This window comes from Microtus oregoni, unplaced genomic scaffold (assembly GCF_018167655.1).
Source record: "Microtus oregoni isolate MIOR12 unplaced genomic scaffold, Mior012 000018F_ref0000195, whole genome shotgun sequence".
In the NCBI taxonomy this organism is placed as follows: Eukaryota; Metazoa; Chordata; class Mammalia; order Rodentia; family Cricetidae; genus Microtus; species Microtus oregoni.
In genome coordinates this window covers 1,867,365-1,893,953 of record NW_024543077.1, presented here as the reverse complement: position 1 = coordinate 1,893,953, position 26,589 = coordinate 1,867,365, and the positions used below count along the sequence as shown (strand labels likewise).

The 26,589-nt window shown below is 50.4% G+C and overlaps 1 protein-coding gene across 1 annotated transcript in view; it reads right to left on the bottom strand.

The window, feature by feature from the left end:
• LOC121458641 (guanylate cyclase D-like) overlaps window positions 1-26,589 on the bottom strand; it is an 87,767-nt gene that overhangs the window by 20,164 nt on the left and 41,014 nt on the right. Inside the window, exons 7-13 of the mRNA XM_041667947.1 lie at window positions 8,768-9,523; window positions 6,006-6,301; window positions 4,625-4,979; window positions 2,749-2,833; window positions 2,125-2,221; window positions 1,909-2,037; window positions 105-185 (exon numbers count right to left, since the gene is read on the bottom strand). Coding sequence (XP_041523881.1) covers window positions 105-185; window positions 1,909-2,037; window positions 2,125-2,221; window positions 2,749-2,833; window positions 4,625-4,979; window positions 6,006-6,301; window positions 8,768-9,523 — 1,799 coding nt within the window. The remainder of the gene's footprint in view (window positions 1-104; window positions 186-1,908; window positions 2,038-2,124; window positions 2,222-2,748; window positions 2,834-4,624; window positions 4,980-6,005; window positions 6,302-8,767; window positions 9,524-26,589) is intronic.

Sequence of the window (26,589 nt, the reverse complement as noted above, 5' to 3'; positions counted from 1 at the left end):
TCGGGCCAGAAGCCTGCCCAGGGAGTAGGGACCAGTCTAGACAGTGGGGGTGTCCTGAGCACATGCCTCTCTGGCCCCCTGCACCCCTCTGTCTATGGTCCTACCTTCCTCAGGAGTCTGAGGCTGCTCGGCCGCAGCTCAGGAGCCGTGCCTGCTTCAAACTTCTTCAGCCACACCCAGTCTCCCTGTTTAAGCAAAACAAGAGGGTTTTGTTTTGTTTTGTTTTTATAATCCCAGCACTAGCACTCGGGATACAGAGGCAGGCATATCTCTGTGAGTTCAAGGCCAGCCTGGTCCACAGAGCGAGTTCCAGGACTGGAGAGAAACAGAGGTGAAGGAGTAGATCGGTGCGGAGAGAAGGGGGACACTGGGAGGAGAGCAGAGAGGGATAGCTGTGGTCGGGATGCTAAAGAAAACATAAATAAATAGACATGAACATAAGAACAAGAGCCTGCCCGCTTTAGTTCACCAGCTGGGCCATCTCAGGCCAATCCATCATCTCTTGCACTTAGCTGCTACCCTATACATCCCCTTCTTCTGCGTTCTGAGCGGGGCATACCCTGTCAATGGGAGCAGTAAGCAGACTTGATGGAGGTGGGTCATTTGTCTATCTGTTGCTTTCATTGGTTAATTAATAAAGAAACTGCTTGGCCTTTGATAGGACAGAAAATTAAGCAGGCGGAGTAGACAGAACAGAATGCTGGGAAGAAGGGAAATGAGGCAGAGTCGCCATAGCTCTCCTCTCTGAGATGGACGCAGGTTAAGAATATTCCTGGTAAGACACCACCTCGTGGTGCTACACTCATTAGAAATGGGTTAATCAAGATGTGAGAGTTAGCCAGTAAAAGGCTAGAGCTAATGGGCCAAGGAGTGTTTAAAAGAATACAGTTTCCGTGTAACTATTTCAGGGCATAAGCTAGCTGTGCAGGAGCCGGGCAGCGGCCTGCCGCTCCTCACTACACAGACTTTATTGAGACTCGGGGGGGCAAGGCTCTGACTGGTGGACCCTTCCTCACTCTACCTCCCTGGAACCCTGAGACCTAGGTAGATAACATCTAGTCCGAGCCTCAGCTTCGGGCTCATGAGGACTAATGAGGTACAGCCAACGAGCAGGTCCTGGCTGGAGGCCAGCTTTACCATGCAGGGCTCAGGCACCTGTGATACTCAAGTTGTGTCTAGGGATTCCAGAAGGGTGTGAGAGGATGAGGCCCAGCTCCCAGCGTGGTCCCAGCCGCCCCCCAGCTCTGGTCCCTAGCGGGTTGCCCCCACAGTCCCTAGTGGCTCGCTGGTCCCTAGCGGGTCACCTCCGCGTAGCCTCACCTGCAGCCTGCTGGCTATTGTGCTCTATGTGTCATAAAAGCCCCGCTTTAGAACAAAAAGGTGGGGTTGCTGAGGGGCGGGGAGAAGGTGGAAAATAAGCCACAAGAGCCTTGTACTGTTTCCTATGGAAACAATTAGCCAAGTTCAGTAAGCACAGCAGCCATAGGCAAAGAACCATATATTAGTATATATTAGTAAATACTTGTACTTGAGACTAATGGCCTCTGGAAAATGGCTATGTTCTCAGCAACCGTGATATGGCTTTTCTGACCTTTGACTCTGTAGATTCCCTGTGAGCTGGAGGTGCCTGTGACTGGGTATTGCCTTCACCTGGGTTTTAGGGTCTGGGGATCTCACTGCTTGAGCAGGTGGGCGTTCTGGGCCAAAGCCGAAAAAAGCCAAGCCGCTGAGACTAACTGATTCCCAAGGTCAGCCCCTGAACCATGCTGGTGGGAGGGAAGTGTCCTGTTTCCTAGTTCTGGGGCTGCTGTCTGTGTGCTAGGGGAACCAGGAAAGTCGCAACAGAAGGAGACCCCAGAAGCCAAAGACAGTCTTGCAGGGCTGGCGTAGGGTAGCGACAGCCCTCACCTGATACAGGGCCACGTTGGGATGTTCCAGGACGGCCGGTAGGCTCCTTGCTGACCCCTGAATCACCGACCTTGGGCTCCCACCTTCCACCATACTTCTTGGCTCGCTGCCACCATCCCCACGCAGCCTCTGGGACAGAAGCAGGGGTGATCAAGATGTCAGACCCAACCTGCCCCTCTGCCTACCTGCCCACCCAGCCCAGGTCTGCCCACCCACCCGCCGACTGGGAGTCCTCTGGAGGAAGGTGAGGTCCTGGGCTGTCAGCAGGATTCGATGGGGGCCCCGCACCAGCTGCAGCTGCTGGAGGCCTAACCTAGAAGTGAGAGACAGCAGGGCCTCAGTCAGACTCTCAGCCCTGCCTCCAACTCGTCTTTCCACATCTCTTCCTGTGTCAGCTTCAGGGTTGGTAAGCACTGAATACTGTGTACTCAGACCATTGGCCTTGGGATCAGGTCTGCCACTTCCCTGATGGGCCTACTGATGCCTACACCTGTTTCCTTGTTAGAGGTGAGAGCGGATATGGCTGGGGCTTTGGAGCTTCTGAATTCAGGCACACAGAGGGAAGAAGAGTTTGTAACGCTGAGGGAATCCCTGGGCTGGATCTGGCTAGTCCCGCACTGCACAAACAGGAGCCTGAAGCTCAGAGGCAGAGCCTCATCCAGAACCACAGGCTTCTGCCACAAGTCTCAAGCAGAGCTCTCAGGAGGCAACCAGGGCTCCTAGGAGGCTGTAGGCCCTGAGATCAGGAAGTAGAGGTGGGGAAAGCCCCTGTCGGTTGCTAATGGACAGGACCCCATTGGACGGGATGCAGAAAGCTTGAGCTGGGTCTGTCAGCTTCACCTGATGAGGTAAGCAAGGACTCCCCCAATCAGTGCCAAGACACAGGCCAGTGTCAGAGTCAGGAGGCCATCTGGTGGCTGCACACCTGTGGGGGGGGGGTAAGAGGAGGGAAAGAGGCAGGTGTCATTAAAGCAGTGACCATCCCCTCACAGCCCGGCTACTGCCTCCTCCAGTCCCTGCCCTGTGAGGTCTCCAGCCATTCCTGCGGGTCACAAGCTGAAACTCCTGGAGGCCTTTGTTTTCAAGAGTATCCACGGGAGGGCGCTCTATGTTCTGCTCTCTCCTCCTGAGAGTGAGCAGTGGCGGAACAGGAGGTGGGATTTGCTATTTGTAGAAGAAAAGAGGGGCAGATGGGCAGGTGAGGGTTTCAGCTCCCTTCCCTCCCCAAGGAGGCTTCTTGGTATTCACATTCCGTCTGCAAGGAGGATATCCCGTGATGTGGGATGCCCCTCTGTATGCCGTTTTATTACCATTGGTAAACAAATGCCAGTAAGAAGCCTGAGCCATTGGTCAAACAATCATAATTAATATTAAGCCTCCGAGTGATTATTTTATAAGCAGCTGCAGGGACCAGCAGGCGGGAGAGAAACCCAGTCCAGCGGGAGCAGGCAGGCTAGAGAAAAGTCTCCAGCTACAATGCTGCCTGGTTAGGCACCCTGCTGTGTGCGTGAAACTCAGGGGAGGAGCTGATGTGTAAGGACCGTGGAGTCAGGGATGTGGCTCGGGGCTTGAGTGCTCACTTATGAGAGGAACACACACATCTCAGAGAAGATGTGCTCAAGCAAGCTGAGGTGGCCCTGGGGTCAGAAACCCAAGCATTCCTGCCAAGGGAGGCCTGATGGGGTGGCATGTGTCTGGGAGGGTGCAAGAGTTGCTGTGTCTACAGATTTGGTCTGGAAGAACAGGGTTGGCCAAGCCTGGGACAAAAGGAGGCACAGACAGGAACATACCCAAGCCTGGTCCACCTGTCACTGCTGCCACAGTGAGCATGTGTGCTTTAGGGGATGTGCTTGCATGTATGTGACTGTATGCACATGTGTGCACTTCCCTGCGTTCATAGTCACGTGTGTCATAAAGGACAATGGCCAGGATGGATGAATGACAGAAATCAGTCTGTGTGGGTGTCTTGTCCCGCAGCCCCCAGTGGACATAAGGAAAATGAATCCTGTACTTGGAGCCAACAGACTTGGGTCCAGCATGAGCTCAGCCACTGACTTCTTGTGTGACTCTGGCAAGTCACCAAGACTTTCTGAACTTCAATTCTTTAATGTTGTCTATGGGAGGTAATGCTGTGGGAATTTTAGGAGATCTGTGAGCTGGGGGCATCCTAGCCCTGATCACTCAAGGGAGGCCTTGCTGGTCTCCTGGTGTTTCTTAGCTACTGGCCACACCTCCTTTTAAAGGTCATAGCTCTTCTTTATATTTTCTCTTGCCCCCCTTTACAGAACTATCCACGTAGAGAGTTTTAGTAAAGGTGGATTTGTAAACAGTTGGAGAGAAAAGATAGAGTCATGAACGAGTGTATGGTTGGGCTAGATAGGTGAATAGAGTTGGTGGTACCTTGATGGAAGGTAGTTAGGCCAGTGAGAAGATGGTGGATGGATAGATGGGTGGATGATGGAAGAATGGATGGATGGATGGGTGGATGAGTAGACAGATGGATAGAAGGATAGGTTGACCAGTGAGAAGATGGGTGGATGAATGGATGGATGGATGGATGGATGGATGAAGGATGGGTAGACAGATGGATGGAAGAGGTGTATGGATGGATGGATGGATGAAGGATGGGTAGACAGATGAATGGAAGAGGTGTATGGATGGATGGGCAGATGAATGGCTAGACAGGTGAGAGATTAGTGGGTGAGCAGTGAATTACCTCTTATGCATAGTGTGTTGGGGTCGAACCAGCAGCTGGCATCACGGGCTGGAGGGCTCCCTCCAGGGAAGTGTATAGCCTTTCCCAGGGCCTGTACCTGCCATGTGTTTGTGTCCAGGATGTGGGTGGGAACCAACTGGCTTCCTTCACCGTCTGTGTCCAGGATGACATATTGGGCTAGCCTTCTGCCTTTCCCATCCATCTGGATTCTCTGGCTAAAACCAGCCATATCAAGAGTTCTTGTGTGGTCCCCTAAGTGAGCCCCTGAGAGCCCTGCTCCATGGTTCTCAGAGCGGTTCAGGGCATAGGCCAAGAGGATGACAGCATCGTAGATCGTTCCAAAGAGTGGGGACACCTGTGGAAGAGAAAGTCTTCATCCTACCACCCTGGACATCTCACGGGCTTGCAGGGTTGTTTAGATGGTCATTCTCTCCCCCAAACAGTCTCTTTGGACACACATTGCCCCAGCCCCACTGAACAACCTCACTGCCTCCATGACTGCCAACACTATGCTTCTTCCTCTATCTCAGAAGTCTTGTAGGCATCTCAAACCTTCCAAAAGCAAAACTCTTGGCTTTAGCAGTTTCTACCTCGTTGCTCTTTGTTTGGGTCCTCATTTGAATGTTTCCCAATCCCTCAGGGCTCCACTCAAGAGTCCTCTCCTCATGGAGGTCTTTCTGGTCCATCTTGTCCCCACTGTCCATTCCCCTATTCTAACCTCTCTCCATCCTTCGGTCCTGGTCTACCTTCTTGGCAGAATGATCACTGTTTGGATTTGTTTATCTTGTTTCCTGGTTTTGGTTTACATCCCCCAGTAGAATGAACCTTGTCTTTTTTATTACCAGCCCCCTGTCACCTGACATGGTGGCACATGAAAGCCTCAGTTCTTATCTTTAGATGAACAACCTCCATCAGCTCCTGCATCCCTGTCACCACCTCAAGGCAGTCTGTTTTCCTTCATTCAAAGCAGGCACTGGGATTCGGCTGACTCCTATAAGCCAAAACCATGCCAGTAGTCACTCCCCCACCTCCACTAGTCCTTTTCAGATTCACAGTGGTGACCTCCAGAAACCCACTCCCGACACCTTCTTCTAGTCTCCACAGCCGGCTAGAGAGATGTGATGGAAGAGAAGTGGGGTGCCCCAAGAGAAAGTGCAACTGAGTCCACCATGCCTGGAGGTTATATAGCAGGCGGGAAGATGGGGGCGGGCACAAGCCAGCACCTGCCGGCTAGGCAGGCACAGGTCATGTGGCCACAGTGGGGTGGGGCTGGCTATCCCAGTGGGTCCCTAGCCCAGGCAGAGGTCTGTAGTGGATGCAGTGTGCCCATATTCTGAATCAGGGTCCCACCTTTCAGGCTGCAGCGAACCGACACACCCACCTGCTCTGTCTCCAGTAGGGAAGGAGCCCCTCCACTCATCTTGGTAGCGGTGAAAGCATGATTCTCAGGACCGGACTCCAGGCTGATAGTGAGAATCGAGTCATAGGCTTCCTGCAAGGGTCCACGGTCACCCAGGGCCAGGTAGGAGCGGTTGCGGTAGGGCAGGGCAAAGAGCAGAGCGTCGTAGGGCAGGAAGACGAGTCTCCCGTCTGCCAGGCCCTCCTCCCACGCGCGGCGCAGCAGCGTACTCTGCTCCAGGCCCCCCAGCAGCGCCGAGTGCATGCACAGCACCACAACTGGGGGTGAACAGGACAGGGTCACCTTCACACTTCAGCACTTGCCGGAAACCCAAATCCCGAGGCCCTCAGAGCTCCCCAAATCTGTGGTCACACTTCTAGTCCCAGCCCCTAAGCATTCCGGGTATGAGTTGAGAGGTGACCTCAGTCTGACTCCATAGTGATTATGGCTGAGGTCACTATAATCCTAAAATCAAAGAGGCTGCAAAGAAATTACTGCATGAACTAAAGAGGACACAAACAAGCAGCAAATGGAAGAAGTCAGCATTTGTATGGAAGGGGATTCCATACAAAGAAACACTGGAAGAAGAGGATAGTGGGTAAAGATGCTTGCCACATATGTTGCAGATCTGACAGCCTGTGCTCAATCCCCAGAACACGCCTGTGTTCCATAGCATGGGCATCCACACACTCACATCATAATACACATCATCATACATACACACATCATCACCATCATTACTGATTTCAAAAGAGATACTGGAGGTCAAGTTCAAATAGTGAAGGTGAATAGTTCAATAACTCAATAAAAAAAACTTAGTGGAAAACCTCAGCGCAAAATGAATCAAGCGTTAGACAGAGACTGTCGGGTCTTGAAGTCAAAGTACATGAATTCCAATATTCAGACAGTGGTGAAGACAAGAAAGTGTGAACAGAGCACATGAGGTCAATTCAGTGCCATTAAAGGGCTAGACCTACGAGCCATGGACATAGAAGAAGGAGAATTCCAAGGAAATGCATGGAATATACATTTAATAAGAGTATCAGAGAATTTCCAAAACCTAGGGGACTATCCAGATAAAGAGGCGTTTAGCATGTCAGACAGACAAGACAGCCCCGTGTCATAGCACAGCTGAAACACTGATGATTCAGAGCAAAGGGTCTGTGTTGAGAGCTGCATTAGAGAAGTGCCAAGTCCCATCCAGAACAGGTCTAGCATGGTAATAGCAGATGGCTCAACAGGAATCCTAAGAGTCATGGACAGTACTTCAATCCCTGAAAGATAATTAACTGAGAACGCAGATTACTATTCCCAGCAAAGTTATTCCTCACACTATCCTTCTATATAAAACAAAAGCAAAGACATTCATGACCACTGAGATAGCATGACACAAACGAGAAAGATAAACACATCCATAAGGAGACAAAAAAGGATAAACTACACAAGAAAGATGTAACTCATTTAGGACTGGGAAAGTACCAAATATTACAAAAATAACAAAGTGACGGAAATGAATGCATGCATTTCAATAAAAATCCTGAATGCTAACAGTTTCAATTCCTTAATTAAAGACATAGATTATTGGATTAGATATCAAAGAATTAAAAAAAGCAAAAACAGCACCCATCTATTTGTTGTCTATAAGAAAGACAGCCTTTGTTTGAAGGATAATAAAAGATATTCCAAGTTAATGGAAAGCATGCAAGTGTTGCAATTCTAATATCTGGCTAAATAAACTTCAAATTTTAAAAAATCAGAAAAGACAAAGTCAGTGTGTTTGGTTAAAGGAATGGTCTTTTAGGATGGTACTGCCAATATGAACATATATGCACTGAACGCTGAGGTACCCAGTTTCATGAAACAAACAATACCGGATGCAAAGGTGCCAGTTGATCTCAGCACAGTAAGAGTGGATGACTAACTGGCTGCGTTTTTGGACACAGAGCAACTCTGAACAAATAAAAAAACCTGAGATAATTTTATCTATTGTATCTGATGTCAGTGTACTGAAACCATAAATCAATAGCGAGAGAACCTGTGCAAACTGGAGACTGGACGGCGCAGTCCTGAATAATGAATGAGTTGTCAAAGAATTGGAGGGTGAACTTTAAAATTTCTAGAATCAAATGAAAATGAAAACACAGCAGATCAGAACCTGTGGGATACAATGAAAGTAGCTCTGAGAGCTACACACACACTCATACACACACACACGCACACACACACACTCATACACATACCTACACACATACACACATACATACACACACATGCACACACATACACACACTCATGCAAACACATACAGATACACACTCACACATACACCACACATACAGATACACACATACACACGCATGCACACACACACACCACACACTGTTCTATTTTATTTTATTCTCTATTCTTTTTATTCTCCCTCCCTCCCTCCCTCCCTCCCTCCCTTTCTTCCTCTCTTTTTCTTTAATGCTAGCCACAATTAGATCTTTGTTACACTCCTGAAACTTTCAAAGACAACCACCAAGAATGCCGTGGACTTCACAACCCACATTTGGACCAAGCTTATGATCCTGACGCTCTGCCAGAATACTATGACAAACTCCTCACTCTCTGGACTGCCAGAGGAAGCCTTCAGCAAGGATGGAGACTTGACAAGCGCTCAGTCCAGCTGGTATAGACAGGGTCTCCTTGTGACCATGTGATGTCCCGGCTGCCTACAGCAGAGTGGACCTAGGCATACTTACTTTTCAGACCACGCACACTGTGTAGTTGTTTGCAAACCTTCGTGGCCTCCTTCTCTCCAGGTCCCAAAGAGGTCACCAGTCCAATGGAGAGCCCGTGGGCCCTGAAAGCTGTGGCCAGCTGCTGGGCTGTGGCTAACCAGATGTCCTGGTGAGAGGACACGATGGCCAAGCGGGCCCAGCCGAAGTATCTCATGACAGACAGTAGCACATGGACAGCAGAAGGCAGAGTGGGCACCAACTCACCTCCTCCCTCTGGAGCTCCACAGGCCCAGGAGAAGAGGGACTTGCCCCAGCCTTGGGCCAGCAGAGCTGCCGCTGGGCAGTATCCAGGATTGACAGGGCCCACAAAAGCAGCCACTGTGTCCTTGTGGGCCACGAATGTGGCCAGGGCATGGGGGGTATCACAGCTTGTGGGTATGACCTTGAAATCCAGATGTGAGCCCAGCAGCAGGGAGGCATCCTGGTTGACTCGATCTACAGCCAATTGGGCAGCCATGCTGGGGAGTGCCTGAGCAAAGATGGGGTCACAGTCCCAGGGACCCAGGATTCCAAGGATGAAGGTCTCTCTTGCCCATGCTGGCGGGGAAAGGGAGTCAGCCCACAGGACACCCCAAAATACCACAGTGAGAACTGATATGGAAGAGGCTTTCCTCGGATGACAGACAGTGAGCCCCCACCGGCTCTGGCAGGGAAGTCGGGTCTTCCTGTGTGGTGCTATCCAGTCCTGGCATTCAAGGTTCAGGTACTGCTGCAGTCCTGGGGGAGGAGCATGAATGAGCCTCACTGTCTAGCCTTTTGGCCGTTTCTCATATTGGTACATAAGACACTTGGAGCCATGATCTGAAGGACTCCGTAGGACTGGCTCAGAACTGTGAATACAAGCTGAGCCCCAGGCTGGACTTCAAACAGGATATTGCCTACAGAAATAACACCAAGACCCAATCCCTTGCCTCCAAGTCTGTCTTCTTCCTCTGAGAATATAAGCAGCAAAACTCCTCAGAAGTCTCAGTATGGTGGGACTCAATGTCCCACCTCTATTACCCTGTGATTGCTGCTTCTTCTTTCTCTTGTCCTTAGGAGGACCAAGCCCTCCCTGCCGTGTCGCTGTTCACCTCAAGCCTAGCTCCACCCAAAGGTCCTGGCTGCAGAGTCCAAGGTCCAGGGAACAAAGCCCACGTGTCAAGTGCTGTAGCTCATGTGCTGGGTGTGTCCAAGAGAATTGGAGTTACAGTGTTCATGCTACACCTATGTGTTCCATCCCTGGCATCCTTCACAGACCTGCTTGGATTAAACGGCCTCTCTAGCCCACTGTATAGAAGAAGAAGCTAGGGGAACTGACATGAAGTTAGTAGGAAGATGAACTGTGACCCAAGTCTATCCAGCTTGGAGGCTCCACCCAGAATTTGACCTTCTCAACCAGGATGCTTGGACTTCCCTCTGAGTACACTTTTCTCTGTCCTACAGAATATCAGCAAAATTCCCTGCTGGCAGACTCAGCGTCTCAAGAGTTCTGTAGCCAGTGACCTGCAGGGACCCTAAGAGCCGAAGAGCCTAACAGGCCCACTTCTGAATAAGGCAATGGCTGGTTTTCACCTGAGCTCTGCTGCTGATTCAGGACACAGAGTCCATATCCCTGAGTTCCTGCTGGTAGGACACAGTCCCTAAATAATACTACAGCCAGTGGCCTGTCGTAGGACACGGCAGGGCAGCCTTTCACTACAGCTTTGGTCCTGATTTGTAGCACATGGTCCACACCTTTCTGGGCCCTGGTTTCCTCAACTGTGCAAAGAGAGCTCGGAGCACATCTCAAGTCTCTAAACATCCTTCAGCACTGATATTCCATGAGCTGGTAGAACACCTAGAGACAGGGATCTCTGTCTCTAAGCTTACCCATGTTCTCTTCTAAATATCCCCCCAGGGCGTAAGCTCCTTTGGTCCCACTGTAATGGCCACAGAAAGGGCCACCCTGAAGTGGGGAGGGGATTTACATTTTTTTTTTTTTTTTTAGAATTGGGGATGACCTTAGGGTTAGCTGCTGCTTGGTTTATGAGGCCAAGAACACGGAGCTAAAGGCTCTCATCAGAGTCCTGGAACTCAGAGATGGAGAAGTCTGTCTGCATGAAGACACCAAACCAGAGTGATAGCAGCCCACAGGACAAGGATGGAGAATTCCTATCAGCCCAGGGTCACCCCCTTTACCCCACCCCTCTCTTCGGGGCATGCTCCCAGTATACTCACCTGCCATGGTGGCCTTTAGAGTAGACACTGCATCTTTGTCAGTCCTGAGGTCCCCACACCCAGTCCTCAGAGGTCAAACTGTCTGAGCGCTCTCTGGCCCAGGGCCTCCCGTGGTGTCCTGGCTGCCCTGCCGCTCCTGCTGTGTGCCAGCTTCCTGAGACTCCTGCCTGGGGAGTGCCTCAGACATGGTTCATTCCCTCCTGTCCCCCTTAGGAGCCCAGAGAAACCATTTGGAAAATTGGATCTGTTCAGACCCCAGGGCTCTGGGGAGCCACATCAGAAAGGAACGGAAAGTTGTGGATAGGAGGAGGGGAGAGAAGGTGTGTGCTTCAGCACTGTGGACAGCTCCTGTCCGCTGGGGCACCCGGGAGGCAGGGAGTGTGGACAAGTCCCAGGACCCAGCATCAGTCAGCATCCCTCATGTGCCGAGCACAGTTCATTCTACCCACAGAGGCTCTATTATTACTTTCACTTTAGAGATAAACAAAGTCTGGTCCAGAGAGTTTGGCAATTTGGTAGGGTACAGAACCAGTCAGTGGCTTCTCCTTACATGGCACCATGCTGGTCATGAATGAGGGGGCTTTTCTACCCTCCTTTTGGTTTGGATAATACTTCATTCCAGTGGGCTTCCCCGCATCCCTTCTCCACCTGTTCCCTCTTACCTGGGCAGCCAGCTCTTCTTGAGGGCCCTGTGTCTGCTAAGGGCTGGCACTATGCCCCGCCTCACCACTTAGACAACTTTGTCGAGTGGAAAATGTGTCTCGTTTTCTTTGTCACGTTATTCATTCAGCTGCAAATCACTAAGCACTCATTTCCCAGTTCTGTCTGGAGTGAGTCGAAGCCACTTTCCCCCGCTTCCCTCTGTTAAACCCCTAATTCCCACCCTTTTCCCCAAACTCATCTTCCTCCTACATATTTCCCTAGATAATTAGGTCCCATCATCATACGGAAAGAACAAAGATTTTTGCTCTTCACAGACTTTTTTTTATCAAGGATTGGGACTTTATAAAGTAGGTAGGTGTCATTTTACTGCTGAGAGGAGACGGATGTTGTCAAATGAGCATCAACTACCACATACATAATTTCGCACAAGAGTTTTATATCACTACACAGTCTTTAGCATGATTTTAACAGTCAAGAAAGAGCAGATATGTCATAAGTTATTCGGGCTGTGTATTTTTATATAGCCCGGGAGGGCTTCAGGGCCTCTGTCGATGTGCCAGGTGTGGGCCCCATTGGCTCTCATATCCCTTCTCTGAACCCTCAGCAGGCTGCTGGGCTAAACTCAGAGGGAGGAGCAAGGGAGGAAAGCCAGGACTCTGCATTCGCTGCAGGGACAACCCAGAAACTCCCAGCATGCTTTGTTATGGCTGCTGGCTGGTTTGAGCCAGTGGGAGACACTCACAGACATCAGGAGGACAGAGAAAGGGAGAAGCTGGGAAATTCTCCCCCTCACTCTGTAGGTATATTTTGAGCTATTTACACTTCTTTGTATTTCTGTGTGTATTTGAAAGTGTTCATCAGTTAAAGTAATAATATCAACAAACTATGTAGGGCTATGAATTTCACTCCTCAGCACTAATAAGTTAGGTTTTGTTTTCTTTTTCTTACTTACACGGCACTTAAAAAAAATTCTGGGGGCTGGAGAGATGGCTCAGAGGTTAAGAGCATTGCCTGCTCTTCCAAAGGTCCTGAGTTCAATTCCCAGCAACCACATGGTGGCTCAAAACCATCTGTAATGGGGTCTGGTGCCCTCTTCTGGCCTGCAGGCATACACACAGACAGAATATTGTATACATAATAAATAAATATTTTTAAAAAATTTCTGAACTATGTTTTTCTGTTTTCTTCTTACTTCATCAGGAGAACCTCTGTACCCGCTAGAGCAATAGTTCTCAACCTGTGGATCGCAACCCCTTTGTGAACCAAATACCCTTTCACAGGGGTGGCCTAAGACCATCAGAAAACACAGATATTTACATTATGCTTCATAACAGTAGCAAAATTATAGTTATTTAATTTTATGGTTGGGGGCTACCACAAGAGGAATTGTGTTAAAGGTTTGCAGCACTAGGGAGATTGAGAGCCGCTGCTAGATTGAGCTGCTCCAGAACCCCAAGTCCAAGACGACAAAAAACGGGCAACAGATAACCAGCGGCCCTCCTGCAGTGTATCTGCAGGACGGAAGTGAAAGACCCCCTCCCACCGACCCCACCTTCACTGCTTGGTTCCCGGCCCATTGCTCTGACTATGGAAAGGTACATCCGGCCATTAGCCCACACCCCCTCATCCACATACATCCTACGACACGGCCCCAACTGACCTTGTCTCAGCCCTAGCAATTCCTTTCTCTAGCCCATCAGCAAGGCGCTGGGTGACAGAGGAGGTAAAGCCAGCCAGCTCCCTGCTCCTGTGCCCTAGCAATAAAACACCCCCTCCAGGCAGGGGAGTCGTTCGACAATAGCAAAAGGTCTGTGTGACCTGCCATCATGGCTTCAACAAAACCGCTGGAGGTGAGGGAAACAGACACATGTGCAGCCCAGCTTCTAACTCTTTGTATGGAAAGGGATCTTCTCTTCCGCGAGGGAGAGTAGAATTAATCTCCAGGTTGTTACCTTCCCCGCTACGGGAACTGTTGCTCAGCAGCGCCCTCTGCTGTTCGCTGCTTGGACACACAGCAGGGGCGTAGCCGTAATAGAAGTTCACACTGCCCTGTGTAGGCTACATTCTGGCTCCCAAGGCTTCTTCCACCTATTGATGGAGCCCTAGGGTATGGGAGAAGCGTGACTGAGAGCCACAGGTCATCTTGTATACCGAAGTGCTAAGGACATGGACACACACAACACTAATAAATTATATTAAATTTAGCGCATGCTCTGTCTGGGGGTTCAGGTCTGTTTCTTCAGTAGTTCAGCAGGTGCCTTCCCACAACAGCCCAAATGGTGAAGCTGATCAAGAGCATGGAAGCTTTGCAGGAGGCCCTGGATGCTGCAGGAAGTAAGCTTGGAATGTTGGCTCTCCCAGACTGGAGACCTTGCAGAAGGATCAGCCCCTTTCATTTCCCCTCTGAGAAGTATCCAGCGTGCCACACTCCTTGAAGTGGCTGTGGAGGACTGTCAGGACGTTGCCGCGAACAGTGAACTCACAGGCCTGCTGACCTTCAAGTCTTATACGTGGGTCCAAAGGCCAGTGGCTTTTTCTGGGGCTAAGAAGGAAAACCTAGAAGCCTCTGTTAATGGATTTGCCTAACCTTGTTCTGAAAAGGTAAAACCAGCCACCAGTTGGTTAAAACCTGTTGTTTTCTAATCTGTGAAGAAGTATCAAGTACAGAAATTTATACCCAACTGCCATCTGATAAGTGGTAATGGAACATTAATTCTACTCTTCTTAAAAATTAAATCTAAAAAATTAAATTTAAAAAGGTTCATAGTTCCTGAGAGACAATGCTCAAGGTAGGCTTCTGACTTCCAACCCAACCCCAACACAACTGTGCCCACACCTACAGCCCCCCCATGAATATGCACACACAGAAAGAAAAGAGAAGGTAATGAAAGGGAGGGAGGGAAGGAGGAAGGGAAGGATGATGTTCCAAGGTGGCTTAGGCCATCTGGGCCCTGGGGTGACAGCCTCCTGAACCGCTGGCTCTCCTAGCTCTTACCACGGTGACATCTAGGATTCCAGCTACCCCCCTTAGCATCAGGTCCAATTAGCAAAGCGGCATCAACACAATCTACCGCCACAGTACTCCGTGGGACAGCCAGCTTAGCCAAGGTCCCTTAAGCCCTGTTATGACAGAGAACTGGAGCGCTGGATCGCTCTGGGGACAAAACAATAGAGACCTCTGTGTCCTGCACACTGCTCCTAATGGACTTCCTGAGGAATGGGATGGAAGACATTCGCTAGGACAAGAACCACAGAGCTGGGGCCAGAGACCGTTGACCCGTCCAGTAAAGCCAGCCAGGTTAGAAGCTTTCCTCAGCATTGTCTCAGGCTGCATGGGTGACAATCGTCTCTGTCCCCAAGGACCCATCCATCTTCTTTTCCTCAGTCAAAATGCCAGTGTGGTTGCAGGAGAGATGGCTCAGCACTTACAAATACTTGCCACTCATCCAGAGGACCCAAGTTGACTTTCCAGAATCCATGCTGGGCTGCTCATAACAGCCTGCAACTCCAGGAAATCCAGCCCCCTTTCTGGTCTCTGTGAGCACCCCTACACACATAATAATAAAATACTATTTTTTTAAAGAAATGCAAGCTAATAGAGGTGTAATAAGAATGACTACCCTTTTTTCAGGCATTCCCCTTCAGGCCTTCAGGGATGGAGTATTGCTCTGGCTGTGTTCTCTGGGCAGGGGTCTCGAAGCTCCCGTTTCATATTCCCTCCTCCAGAGCCCTCCTTTTCCAGGTCGGGGACTCCAGATGGCCACCTGTCTGCTTGTTGTACATGCCCACTTCCATCAAGTCTTTCTGGAACTGGGTGAATACCTACCACTTCCTCCATGGGGAAGGCCCAGGCCAAGAGCGCCCTGCTTGCTCTTTATTTCCTGGCAGCTAACACTCAGTGGTCAGAGTCTGTGTCTAGTAACCTCCAGCTTCCCTCCTCCATGCAGGAAGAGACTCAGTGTCCACTTGGCTCAAAGAGACCCAGTGTCCACCCTCATCTTTCCTCGGTGAGGTTCCGAGGCAGGGGACTGACTGTGAAGCAATGCATCCTCACTGTGGGGACTCCAGATAGTGTTTGACTCTCAAGCAGAACTGCAGACGGCTGCCCTCTTTCTCCCCGTGGATGCGGCAGGGATCCCCACAAGGAGAGAAAAGTGGGGAAACCCTCTGAGTCCTTAACCGGCCACCCACTCTAAGCACAGTTCTGCTCCATCCTTGCTCCCTCTCAACAGACGTGACACAGAAGGCTAGGTCCGCCTGCAGGAGGTTTATAGGGACCCATGAGCCGGTGAGGTTCAGGGTGGCTTCACTCAAATCCCTCATGATCAAGGAGTAAATGGAGGCAAGGTAGAAATCACTACCAAGGGGGAAATTCATCTTATGAAATGAATGGCAAACCCCAAGAATGGACTCAGATGTCTGGTCTGAGCCTAGTGACAATTCTTGCTTTTGGTTAATTAAAAATCACTAATCTTGAGGCCCTGTCTCTGGGTGGTACAGTCTCAGCTCCACGCTATCATCGCCATGGAAAACAAGTACTTTCACTGAAAACACAGACTATATATATATATATATATATATATATATATATATATATATCCTTCATATATACACGTATGTCTGAAGGAGGACTAACCAGGTGGAAGACATGGGATCTCTGTCTTCAGAGTGTGTGTGTCCCTTTGACATCTTGCCCTGGTCTGTCTTCATAGTGTGCGTCTGACCCTTTACCATCTTGCCCCGGGAGCCGGATTCTACTTGGCCATGCATGTAGAAACACATTGCTTATTTACGATGTTTTGTGCGTGAACGAGCATGCAGAGTTCACTTGGCCTAATGCCCACTGGGGCTGGAACGTGTTCTTCGCAACCTTGCTGCCTCTTCAGTAGCCCAAACACTGGAAGTCTTTCTTTCTGTCACAGGGCCATGACTACACTAAAGGCCAGGGCACCATGAGAGATGTTGGTGTCCACAGCGAAGTAACTTGGCCTCTCCTGGGTTAATATAACTACTCGGTTAGCTTGCAAACCTCACAGCCAGATGTTTGTACATGAGAAGATAAACCATCTTCTGAAACTATACCCAGCTTATCTGACTGCAGCAGATCAGAGGAACGTGTATCCTTTCCTATGCTCAGTGGGCAGGTCCAGCTACCTCTTTGGGCAGTGCTAGCTCACTTCTACTCACAAGCCTACGCCCCACTCAAATCTTGTCTATGTTTTCAAAAGTGATTTTATCTTTTGCAGAGTTAGAGTTTGAACCTCTGCACATGCTAGGCAAGACTCTGCCAGCCAGCTACACGCCCAAGTCACTTTGTCTGACCTGGTACCTTTTTCCCCATCTTATCTCCATTAGTTTCATGCCAGAACATCCTGCCTGTGGTGACAGGGATACAACGATTAGTAAGAAATTCCCACAGCTCCCAGAAACACTTCCACAATCGCTCTGGACTGGTAAGTCTGGACTGCCTCACTCTGGCGATTGTATCCACTCATTTGTTTCTGATGGGCAGGGGCTCTTCCCTATCTAGACTCCCGGGCTACTGTTGTCCACACTGACCTCACCTCTCCCTCCCCCCACAGAAGTCTTCAGCATGAGCAGGGCCCTACTCTTTGCTCTGCTGCAGGGAGCATGCTCCTGCTTCTCCTAGGAGGCTAGCAAGTGCTATATTTATCCTCTTCCCCAATGTGTCTGCTCCCCTCGGCCTCCGGATGCATCCCTCTCCCTGTTCCAAAGACGTTCTGACATTTCTTCTCTCTGAGGAAGGCCTTTGTTGAATGCAAACTCCAGCTCATCCACCCAGCAGATGAAAAGACTCCCGAGTGATCAAGGCAAAATATTTGATCCCGAAAACCAGCTCCCGTGTCAGTGATTTTGGCCCACTCTAATTTTAGCGTTTTTTCCCCCCTCTTGATCTAAACTTTTGGGGATTGGCGTGGACTTCAAAGTCTTTCACTGCATGTGAGGCTGGGTACCGGAGCCTCTCACTTGACCCTCATTTCGTACCACCCCCAAGTCAGCCTCCCAGGAAGATCACCCTCCGGGACAAGGTGGTCCTCCATCTTCCAGTCAGCTAAGTTCATGGTAATAAAGCCTTTCCTTCCCCCTCCCTTGCCTCATAACCAGTTGACTCTGTCGTCGGGGATCAGACCCAGCTTTTTGCATGCTAACATTGAAACCCATTGCTAGTAGTTTGGACCTTGGGCTTCTCCAGACTGTGCTGGGATGGAACCCTGGCTGTGGTCTGAAAGCAGTGAAGTGATGAAGGCATGGTCTGGGGAGCAAAGGAGGGGGTGCCCAGAAAGCCCTGCAGGGTCTGGGGAGCAAAGGAGGGGTGCCCAGAAAGACCTGCAGGGCCTGTGGAGCAAAGGAGGGGGTGCCCAGAAAGCCCTTCAGGGTCTGGGGAGCAAAGGAGGGGTGCCCAGAAAGACCTGCAGGGTCTGGGGAGCAAAGGAGGGTGCCCAGAAAGACCTGCAGGGTCTGGGGAGCAAAGGAGGGGTGCCCAGAAAGACCTGCAGGGTCTGGGGAGCAAAGGAGGGGTGCCCAGAAAGACCTGCAGGATCTGCCTTTGCTGCAAGGAGTTCAAGACAACTTGAAGCTTTAGAATTCTTACACCCATCCCTGGTCCCTAAATGTCTGTCCCATGTGGCTGGGATCCCATCCTTTGGAGTACAAGAGGTCATGACTGAATGCTGTCATCGGATCCTGAGTCTGGGCCTCCATTGTGCCATAACTGTCCCTGCAGGGCGTGAGGGACTTGGGTGTCATGGAAGCCCTCAATTATGTGATGATAATTTGCATCCTTTATTTCCCACATATAGACACACATCACATAGCAGTCGATGACAGACTGCATATGTGGGGGTGTGATTGTGTGGTCTAAGCATGCATAAGGCTGTGTGCCATCAGAATTTGTACATATAGGCTCTGACGGCCACATAGCAGTACAAGTGCCCAGCAGTGTGCTCTCCAGACTGGATCCCTGTTAAGGAACATGTGGCCGTAAGTATGTTGTCTCAGCTCGCCACTATCCTTACAATTGTTATCGTTGTCACAGGGGCTTAGTGCCAGAGCCCTGTGACATCCCAGGATAGGTACTGTCCCATTCTACCACCTAGGACAATTTGCTTCTTCCCTTTCTCCCTCGGCAAAAAGACTATTCTAGTATTGCACAAATACAGGGGAATATACCTGTATTTCACAACTCAACTCCTTATTTATTTTATGGTTCTAGGAATGGGACCCAGGCCTTCTGCGTAGGTAAATGCTTTGTCCCAGATCATAGTTCTGGTTCCAACAAATCAGCTCCATTGTCTTGTTGGGCTGGTCATTTCCCAGCACCCCTAAACCTAGGATTGAAACAGAAAACATACAGCCAGATTGTGCAACTCCAAGAGGCCCTTACTCAGAAAGGTCTATGCTCAAGATGGGGGTAGTGGGCTGACAGACGGCTCAGTGGGTAAAGGTACTTGCTGTCAAGCCTGACCACCTGAGTGCGGTCCTGGAGACCCACATGGAGGAGGGAGACTCCTAACTCCAACGGTTTTCTTCTGGCATACACACACTCTAAACAAATTCATTAATAATTTAAAAACCTTTAAAGACAGGTTCAGGCTGTGGAGAGGGTGGTTTCAGGAGCCCCCACAGACAGGTGATTGCCTGGGGAGAGGCTGTGGCCTCTGGTGAAAAGTCGCACCAGACCGCAGCAAAATGAAAAGCAAGCTGTGTGGAGTGGTGTGGCTTAGTCTGAACGTTCCAGACGCTACAACTGCTGTCCCATTTTGCAGATGAGGGAACTGAGACCCACAGAAGGCACAGCCGTGCGAGGACATGCTGTATGTTCTAGAAGTGTCTCTCTGAATTCTGAAGGGGAAGAGTGGAGTACGGCATTAGTTAGCTAATGAGCTACAGATACCTGAGAGGTGAATGTTTAACATAACCCCCCGGTTATTTTGCTCACGCATCTGTAATTTGGGAATGGCTGGGCAGGGAGAATTGTTGTATCCATTAGTTTTTCATTGCTTTGACCAAATGGCTGACAAAACCATTCAGGGAAGAAAGACCAGTTGGGGCTCACAGTTGATTCTGGGTCGGTGAGAGGCAGAACATCACTCCAGACACACGTAAGAACAATAATAAACCATGGGAACTGTCTTGAAACATGCCAGTCGCTCCCTTCTGTGTTCTTACAGAAGTGGTGACGACAGAGATGGTGGCTCGTGTCTGTGTCACGTGAGCTTCACGATGTCGCAGCGCAAAATTAAGAGGGTCCCAGGGCCACGCATGGCACATGCTACACCCAGCAAATAGTCACCGAGTGGTTAACTTTACCGATGAAATCTAAGGCTCAGAGAGCCCGAGATTGACTGGTGTGGCCGCTCCCTGTCTGCAGTGTTCCTAACGTTCTGCTGTCAGGCAATGCCGTGTTCCAGTTCCCCATCAGGTCCGTGGGGCTCCTAAGGCTTCCGAGCTGCTGACAGACAGTGGGAAAGAAGCCCACGGATGGGGACTCTATTTATCCTTCTCTGTGGCACTGAGGCCAATGCCGGGACCAATGCAGAGGAAGACATGGGGATACTGCAATGAAAAGCCCAGGGAAAGGGGCGGTGTCTTTGAGACACAAGTGATACCGGGAGTCGGGGGAACGATCGTGGCTGTGGGAGTAGGCGTATAGATATAGCCAGGGGCTTGTAGGCAGATGTGGGTGGGTGGATGGACGGACAGATGGATGCATGGATGGGTGCATGCATGCATGAATGTACATATGGATGCATACATGGATGGATGCATGCATGGATGGATGGCTGTGTGCATACGTGCATGAGTGGGTGGGTGGATGCTTGGATGGATGGATGGATGGATGGATGGATGGATGGATCAATGGATGGATGGATCAATGGATGGATGGATCGATCGATCGATGAATCGATGGATCGATAGATATAACTGAATGGGTGGGTGGATGGATGAATATATGGTTAGATGATGGATGGATGGTAAGTAGATGGATGGGTGGATGGTAGCTTGAGGAGTATGTGGACGAGAAGATCAAAGGATTTGTGGTGGATGGGTGGATGGAGGATTGGTATCCGGATAGGCAGATGGATGAGTGACTAGCGGAATGACACAGGGAGTAGGCGAGTCAACGAGGACAGGGAGGCGGACTAAAAGCACTTTAGAAACGCGGTCACAGCATTTCTGCCAGCAGAGGGCGCCAGAACTGCGCTCACTGGCCTCCGCTAGAGTTCTTAGTGAGCCACCTCCTGCCAGCAGGTTCACCTGTAGTGAAAGCTGAGCTTCAGGACAGTGCGCCTGGGAGAGGAGGGACTCACGGTGCAGAGGACCAAGCCAGAGTCCACAGAGCACAGAACAGAGACAGAAAGCACAAACTAGATACTCAGTGCCACCCGCCACCTGCCGTGGAGTCCCGAGGGGAAATAGTGATGTAATTGTCTTCCACACGTGTCTAAGAAGTGAGCGGAATGTACCGCAGTGTGGAGCGTTTGGAACTCGGAGTCACCCGAGACCACCCAGCAAGCAAGGTGGGAAATAAGCTGTCCAACGTCTAAACACTGCCAGTGCGGCTTCTCTGAAAGTGAAGTGTCTGATGAAAGTGGAGTGGGCGTGCGTGTGTGTGTGTGTGTGTGTGTGTGTGCGCGCGCGCGCGCGCGCGTTGGGGGGTATGTTCTGAGGCTGGGGAAGGTCATTGCAAACACATGGTGCTGAGTTAAAAGGACTCATCCTGCCTCCTGGGAGGATGTCGAGTGCGCGCTTCCCACGCCACCGTGATCACCAGCTGTATGTTAGCAATGTGCAAACGCAGCTTTTTTTGTCTTTTGTTGGATTTAGGAACTCTTTTTTTAAATTGATTTTATTGAGCTCTACATTTTTCTCTGCTCCCCTTCCTCCCCCCGCCCTTCAACCCTCTCCCATGGTCCCCATGCTCCCAATTTACTCAGGAGATCCTGTTTCTTTTTTCTACTTCCCATGTAGATTAGATCCATGTATGTCTCTCTTAGGTTCCTTATTGTTGTCTGGGTTTTCTGGGATTGTGATTTGTAGGATGGTTTTTCTTTGCTTTATGTCTAAAAGCCACTTATGAGTGAGTACATGTGATAATTGTCTTTCTGTGTCTGGGTTTCCTCACTCAATATGATGTTTTCTAGATCCATCCATTTGCCTGAAAATTTCAAGCTATTGTTATTTTCTCTGCTGTGTAATACTCCATTGTGTAAATGTACCACATTTTCCTTATCCATTCTTCGGTCGAGGGGCATTTAGGCTGTTTCCAGGTTCTGGCTATGACAAACAAAGCTGCTATGAACACAATTGAGCACATGTCCTTGTGGCACGATTGAGCATCCTTTGGGTATATATGCAAAAGTGGTATTACTGGGCCTTGAGGAAGGTTGTTTCCTAATTTTCTGAGAAGTTGCCACACTGACATCCAGAGGGGTTGTACCAGCTTGCACTCCCACCAGCAATGGAGGAGTGTTCCCTTTACTGCACAACCTCTCCAGCATAAGTTGTCATCAGTGTTTTTGATCTTGGCCATTCTTACAGGTGTAAGATGGAATCTCAGAGTTGTTTTGATTTGTACCCCGTCTTGGGCTCATGGGGCCTTTCCTTTGTGTCCACCCCTCATAAAGTTCTCCAGTGCATCCCATCCACCAGTTCTGTTTGTTGTGAAGCTGTTATGCACGTGTGGGTTGCATTGCCCCCCATGTCCTACTCTGCTCTTTGTTTGGACGTCAGCAGACAAGGGCAACTGCCATCATTGGGTGGAGAAGGCAGACCCTTAGGACCTGGCGGAGGGCAACTGAGAAGGGGATCCCCGACCTGGTGATTCCCGCCCCTCCATTCTGGTGACTGTGCGGGTGATTGCACCCTCTGCTAGCTCCCCCCCCCCGCTAGCTCAGCCCCCTCTGCTAGCTGACCCCCCCCCCCCTCTGCTAGCTCACCCCCTTCTGCAGCTAAAATAACAGAAGCAATGGTGGGCAGGCTGCAGGGGACCCGTCACCTGCATAAAGCTAGCAGCAAATAGGCGTAAGGTGGGAGATACAGACGCTGTGAGCCATGGTGTCTGGCAAAAGGGAGCCCCATTTATGTGAACTGAGCCCCGGCAGTGCCCTGGGGCCTGGGGTGCAAACATTTGGAGCCTAAACACCTGTCCATTCCCTTCTCCCTACCTGGCCAGTGTCCCAGCAGGGCCAACCTGACTTGGTATTTTCAGGAGTTGTACAGTGTACAGCACAGATGCTGACCCTTCTGTGGTCCCTGGCCCTGAGTGGTGAGCCAGGGAGGAAGCAGGTCCTCTGTCTGATAAACCAGACCCTCTTCCTTCTGAAGGGACTGTGATGTGCCCATTCCCCCAGCTCTTACTCTAAGGCACGGGTCCTCACTTACTGCCTCATCCTGGCTAACTCTGGCATGGTCCCTGTTGGGATAGCAGGTCTGAGATGCTTCATTCTGTGGAGCCTTTCCCAAAGCTGGTCCAGTTGCTGACTCAGCTGACCCCACCACCCCCACCCCCACCCCCACCCCGCTGCCGCAGCCAACTCTTCAAGTCTGGTGGTTGTCACTGGATAGAGGACAATATGACCAGAGCTGGGCTGTCCTGACCTGTGACCTCTGGAGCCTAAGTTGCCACACCTGTGATGCAGACGGCAATGGTGCCTGTCTTGCAGGGTGACGATGGAGGTCCTAGGAAGTGACTGGCCCGCCTGGAGCTGCAGATACGCAGCGAATGTCATGTGTTAGATCCGAGTTTTAAAGAAAGCGTGGAAGCCAGGCTACAAGGTGCAGAATCCACGAGCCGGATTCGGCTCCTAAACTGCGGGTGGCCCCACCCCTGTTCCCTCCCCACTGACTCGTGAGGAGAACATTTCAGGGGCCAGGCTGGAGCCGGAGCTGGCAATTAAGGCTGGAGTCAACCCCAAAGGGAGGGAGAAAGTTGAACCTGAACAAAAGCAGCGGTTTCCAGGAAAGCTGAGTGCCAGGCTGGTGCCCAGCTGCGGGGAGGCGTGCGTGCGTGCGTGCGTGCGTGCGCGTGCGTGTATACATGGCGTGTGATTGTATCGCCCACCAGGGCTGGGGTTGCTGGTGGAGCTTATGTCTGCTCTTAGCGTTCAGGGTTGTGACGGACTTTCTGCCATCTGAGTGCTGCTGCTGGCTTACGAAGCCTCCCTTGAGACAGAGACAGCCTGTTGGACCTGCATGCTTCCCTGAGCTGGCCTCAGAGTGGCCCTTACTGCTCCGGGGGTAGGGCGGAGATGAAGCTGTGAGACATAACTTCTCAGTCCTCAGTCAGGGTGCCTTGGGAAGGGGGCTCTGATCGGAGGTAGTGAAATGAGTAGGAACCCAGAAACCTGGGCAAGGGAAGGACTGGACGGCAGTGGTGGGGAGGAAGCCAGAGGCAGGAACCAAGTAGCAATGAGGTCAGAGAAGGATTAACAGCAAAACTGCCTGGGACAGGAAAGAGAGAAGGGTGGAGGGAGATACAGAAAGGCAGAGAGGAGGAGAGCTAGATTTTTGAGGAAGGTTAAGACAGGAAGTAAATGCTGGAAGGCAGAGGTGGAGAGATCAGAAAAAGAGGAAGGAGGGAGGAGGGAGGTCCTAAGAGAACGAGAGGCAGACGAAATAATATGCAATAATAGACCAGGAGCAAATAAAGGATGGCGCTCGGGATCTGTGCTTGGGAAAGGCAGAGTATTCACAGCGGTGAGCCCTCTCCCATGTCTCAGATGAGAGACAGGGGTCCCCGGTACAGCGGCAGCATCAGGCTGCAAACACAAGATTCAGAGTGCCAAGTAAAATAAACTTGGAGGAAAGAGATGGGCAGGCGGCCCCAAAGGGAAGGGAAGAAGGTGCGGCAGGGTGGGGCTTAGGAGCTGCTGCCGGTTACAAAAGCAAATGCTTCCTTTGCAGTGCTTAGCTAAAAGACAAGCTCAGAACATAAGCCTTGACTTTCTGAAGTCAGACTGAGCCCCGAGAGGGTGAGAGCAACATTCACTTCTCTCTGTCTCCACTGTGCCAGGTCCTGGGGCACGAGGAGGCAGGGTCCAGCAGCCGTCAGCCTACGGCAGTTAAAAGAGGGTATCCCCACACTGGGGCCTGTGGTCATGCGGGAGTTCTATATGATTGAATGGGAAGACCGTGAGAGAATGAATCCCGTGGTGCTGGCATAGAATTGGGGGTGGAGGCATAAACCCATGGAGAGAAACTTTCTGTTGCTTTCTCTGCCATCAGGGCCTGGGGAGCACACCCCTCCCTAAAAGGCAATGGAGTCAAAGCCTCTTGCAGACATGACTGACTCCAAGCCCGGAGTAGGGAATATACACAACAAACCTGGAACAGCTTGAGATGTCAGAAAGTTCACGTTCAAAGGGTTATGGGACATTTCAGAAAGAACCCAAAAAAAGGGCTGGAGAGATGGCTCAGAGGTTAAGAGCATTGCCTGCTCTTCCAAAGGTCCTGAGTTCAATTCCCAGCAACCACATGGTGGCTCACAACCATCTGTAATGGGGTCTGGTGCCCTCTTCTGGCCTGCAGGCATACACACAGACAGAATATTGTATACATAATAAATAAATAAATAAATATTTAAAAAAAAAAAAAAGAAAGAAAGAACCCAAAAGGGTTCCCGTAGGGCAAAGCCGGATTATTCTGTGCCTCAGAATAAATGAGACCTTGATAAAATAATGAGACCAGGAGCCCAAGCTATTGGAGGCAGAAGGAGGTAGGGACACTCAATGGTGCATGGGATATTTACATGCGCTCGAAACACCTTCCTGCAAAATGCTGTTCCTTGTGCACGGGATGGGAAAGGATCCTTTCTCTCCAAGATCTTACAGTGGGGAAGCCTGACAAGCAGTCTTCAAGAGACCAAAGAGCAGAGACCCTCAGTGTTAGGACAGGGTAACGTCATGTGCCCCTGACAGGAGGCCACGACAGCGGTACCTGGACCCTTCCTGTCAAGGACCCACCAGGCAAAGCCACGGTGAATTGCATCGTACTACAGGGAGCGAGCCTGTCATATTCTAGAGTTTTGTTTACACGAAGGGCAGGTCAGGTCTGCAGCTCTGCCTTGATTTCAAGTCTAAGGGGTGGGCGGTGAGAGACTTTAAACTGGATCACTGGCTCTAAAGGACTTTACTGGGACAGCTGAAGAAACCCACGAAGAGCCTAAGAAGCAGACGGGGATAACACATCCACACACACACTGTGCTCTTTGATTTGATGGTCCTGTTGTATACAGGGAAACGGCCTTGTTTTGTCGGTCACAATGGTTTGTCCAGCTTGCACCTTTGAATACTTTCTGTGTGTGTGCACACAATAAAACTCCCAAAGAGGGTTTTTCCCATAAACAATACCAAACTTTCTAGAAATGAATAACTCCTAGTTTTCACTACTCGGCCATATCTAAACCAAAGTCTATATGTGAAGTAAAATCATGTTTCCAGGAGCATGAATGTGAAAATCCCAATAACACACATGAGAACTCAGGCACTGGCTCCCAGGATCCCTTCTTTGGGTGAGCCAGCCTTTTGCCCGTGTCCCACCCTCCTGCTTGCCCTGGGACAAAGGGTGTGCCAGCCAGGGTACCACCTTGAGCCAACAGCGTCAGCTCATGGGAAGAGGTGCAGCACGCAGAGGGAGGACCTTGCGTGCTGATGCCTCCTGATGCCTGCTTGCCAAACTCCTCCCGTACTGTTTGCTCTAGGTTTGTCTCTAACAAAGACAGCTCCCTCATGGGAAAGCCAATACTTTGGGGTTTTTAGTCATTTGCAGCCAAACCCAATCCTAGCATTCAACCCACAGGGAGTTAAAGGAGAAAGATTATACTTCATCTCATAAATGAAAAAAAAATGGATTCAATAAAGTTCAATGTCCACTCATGATTCTAAAAATAACTCAGCAGA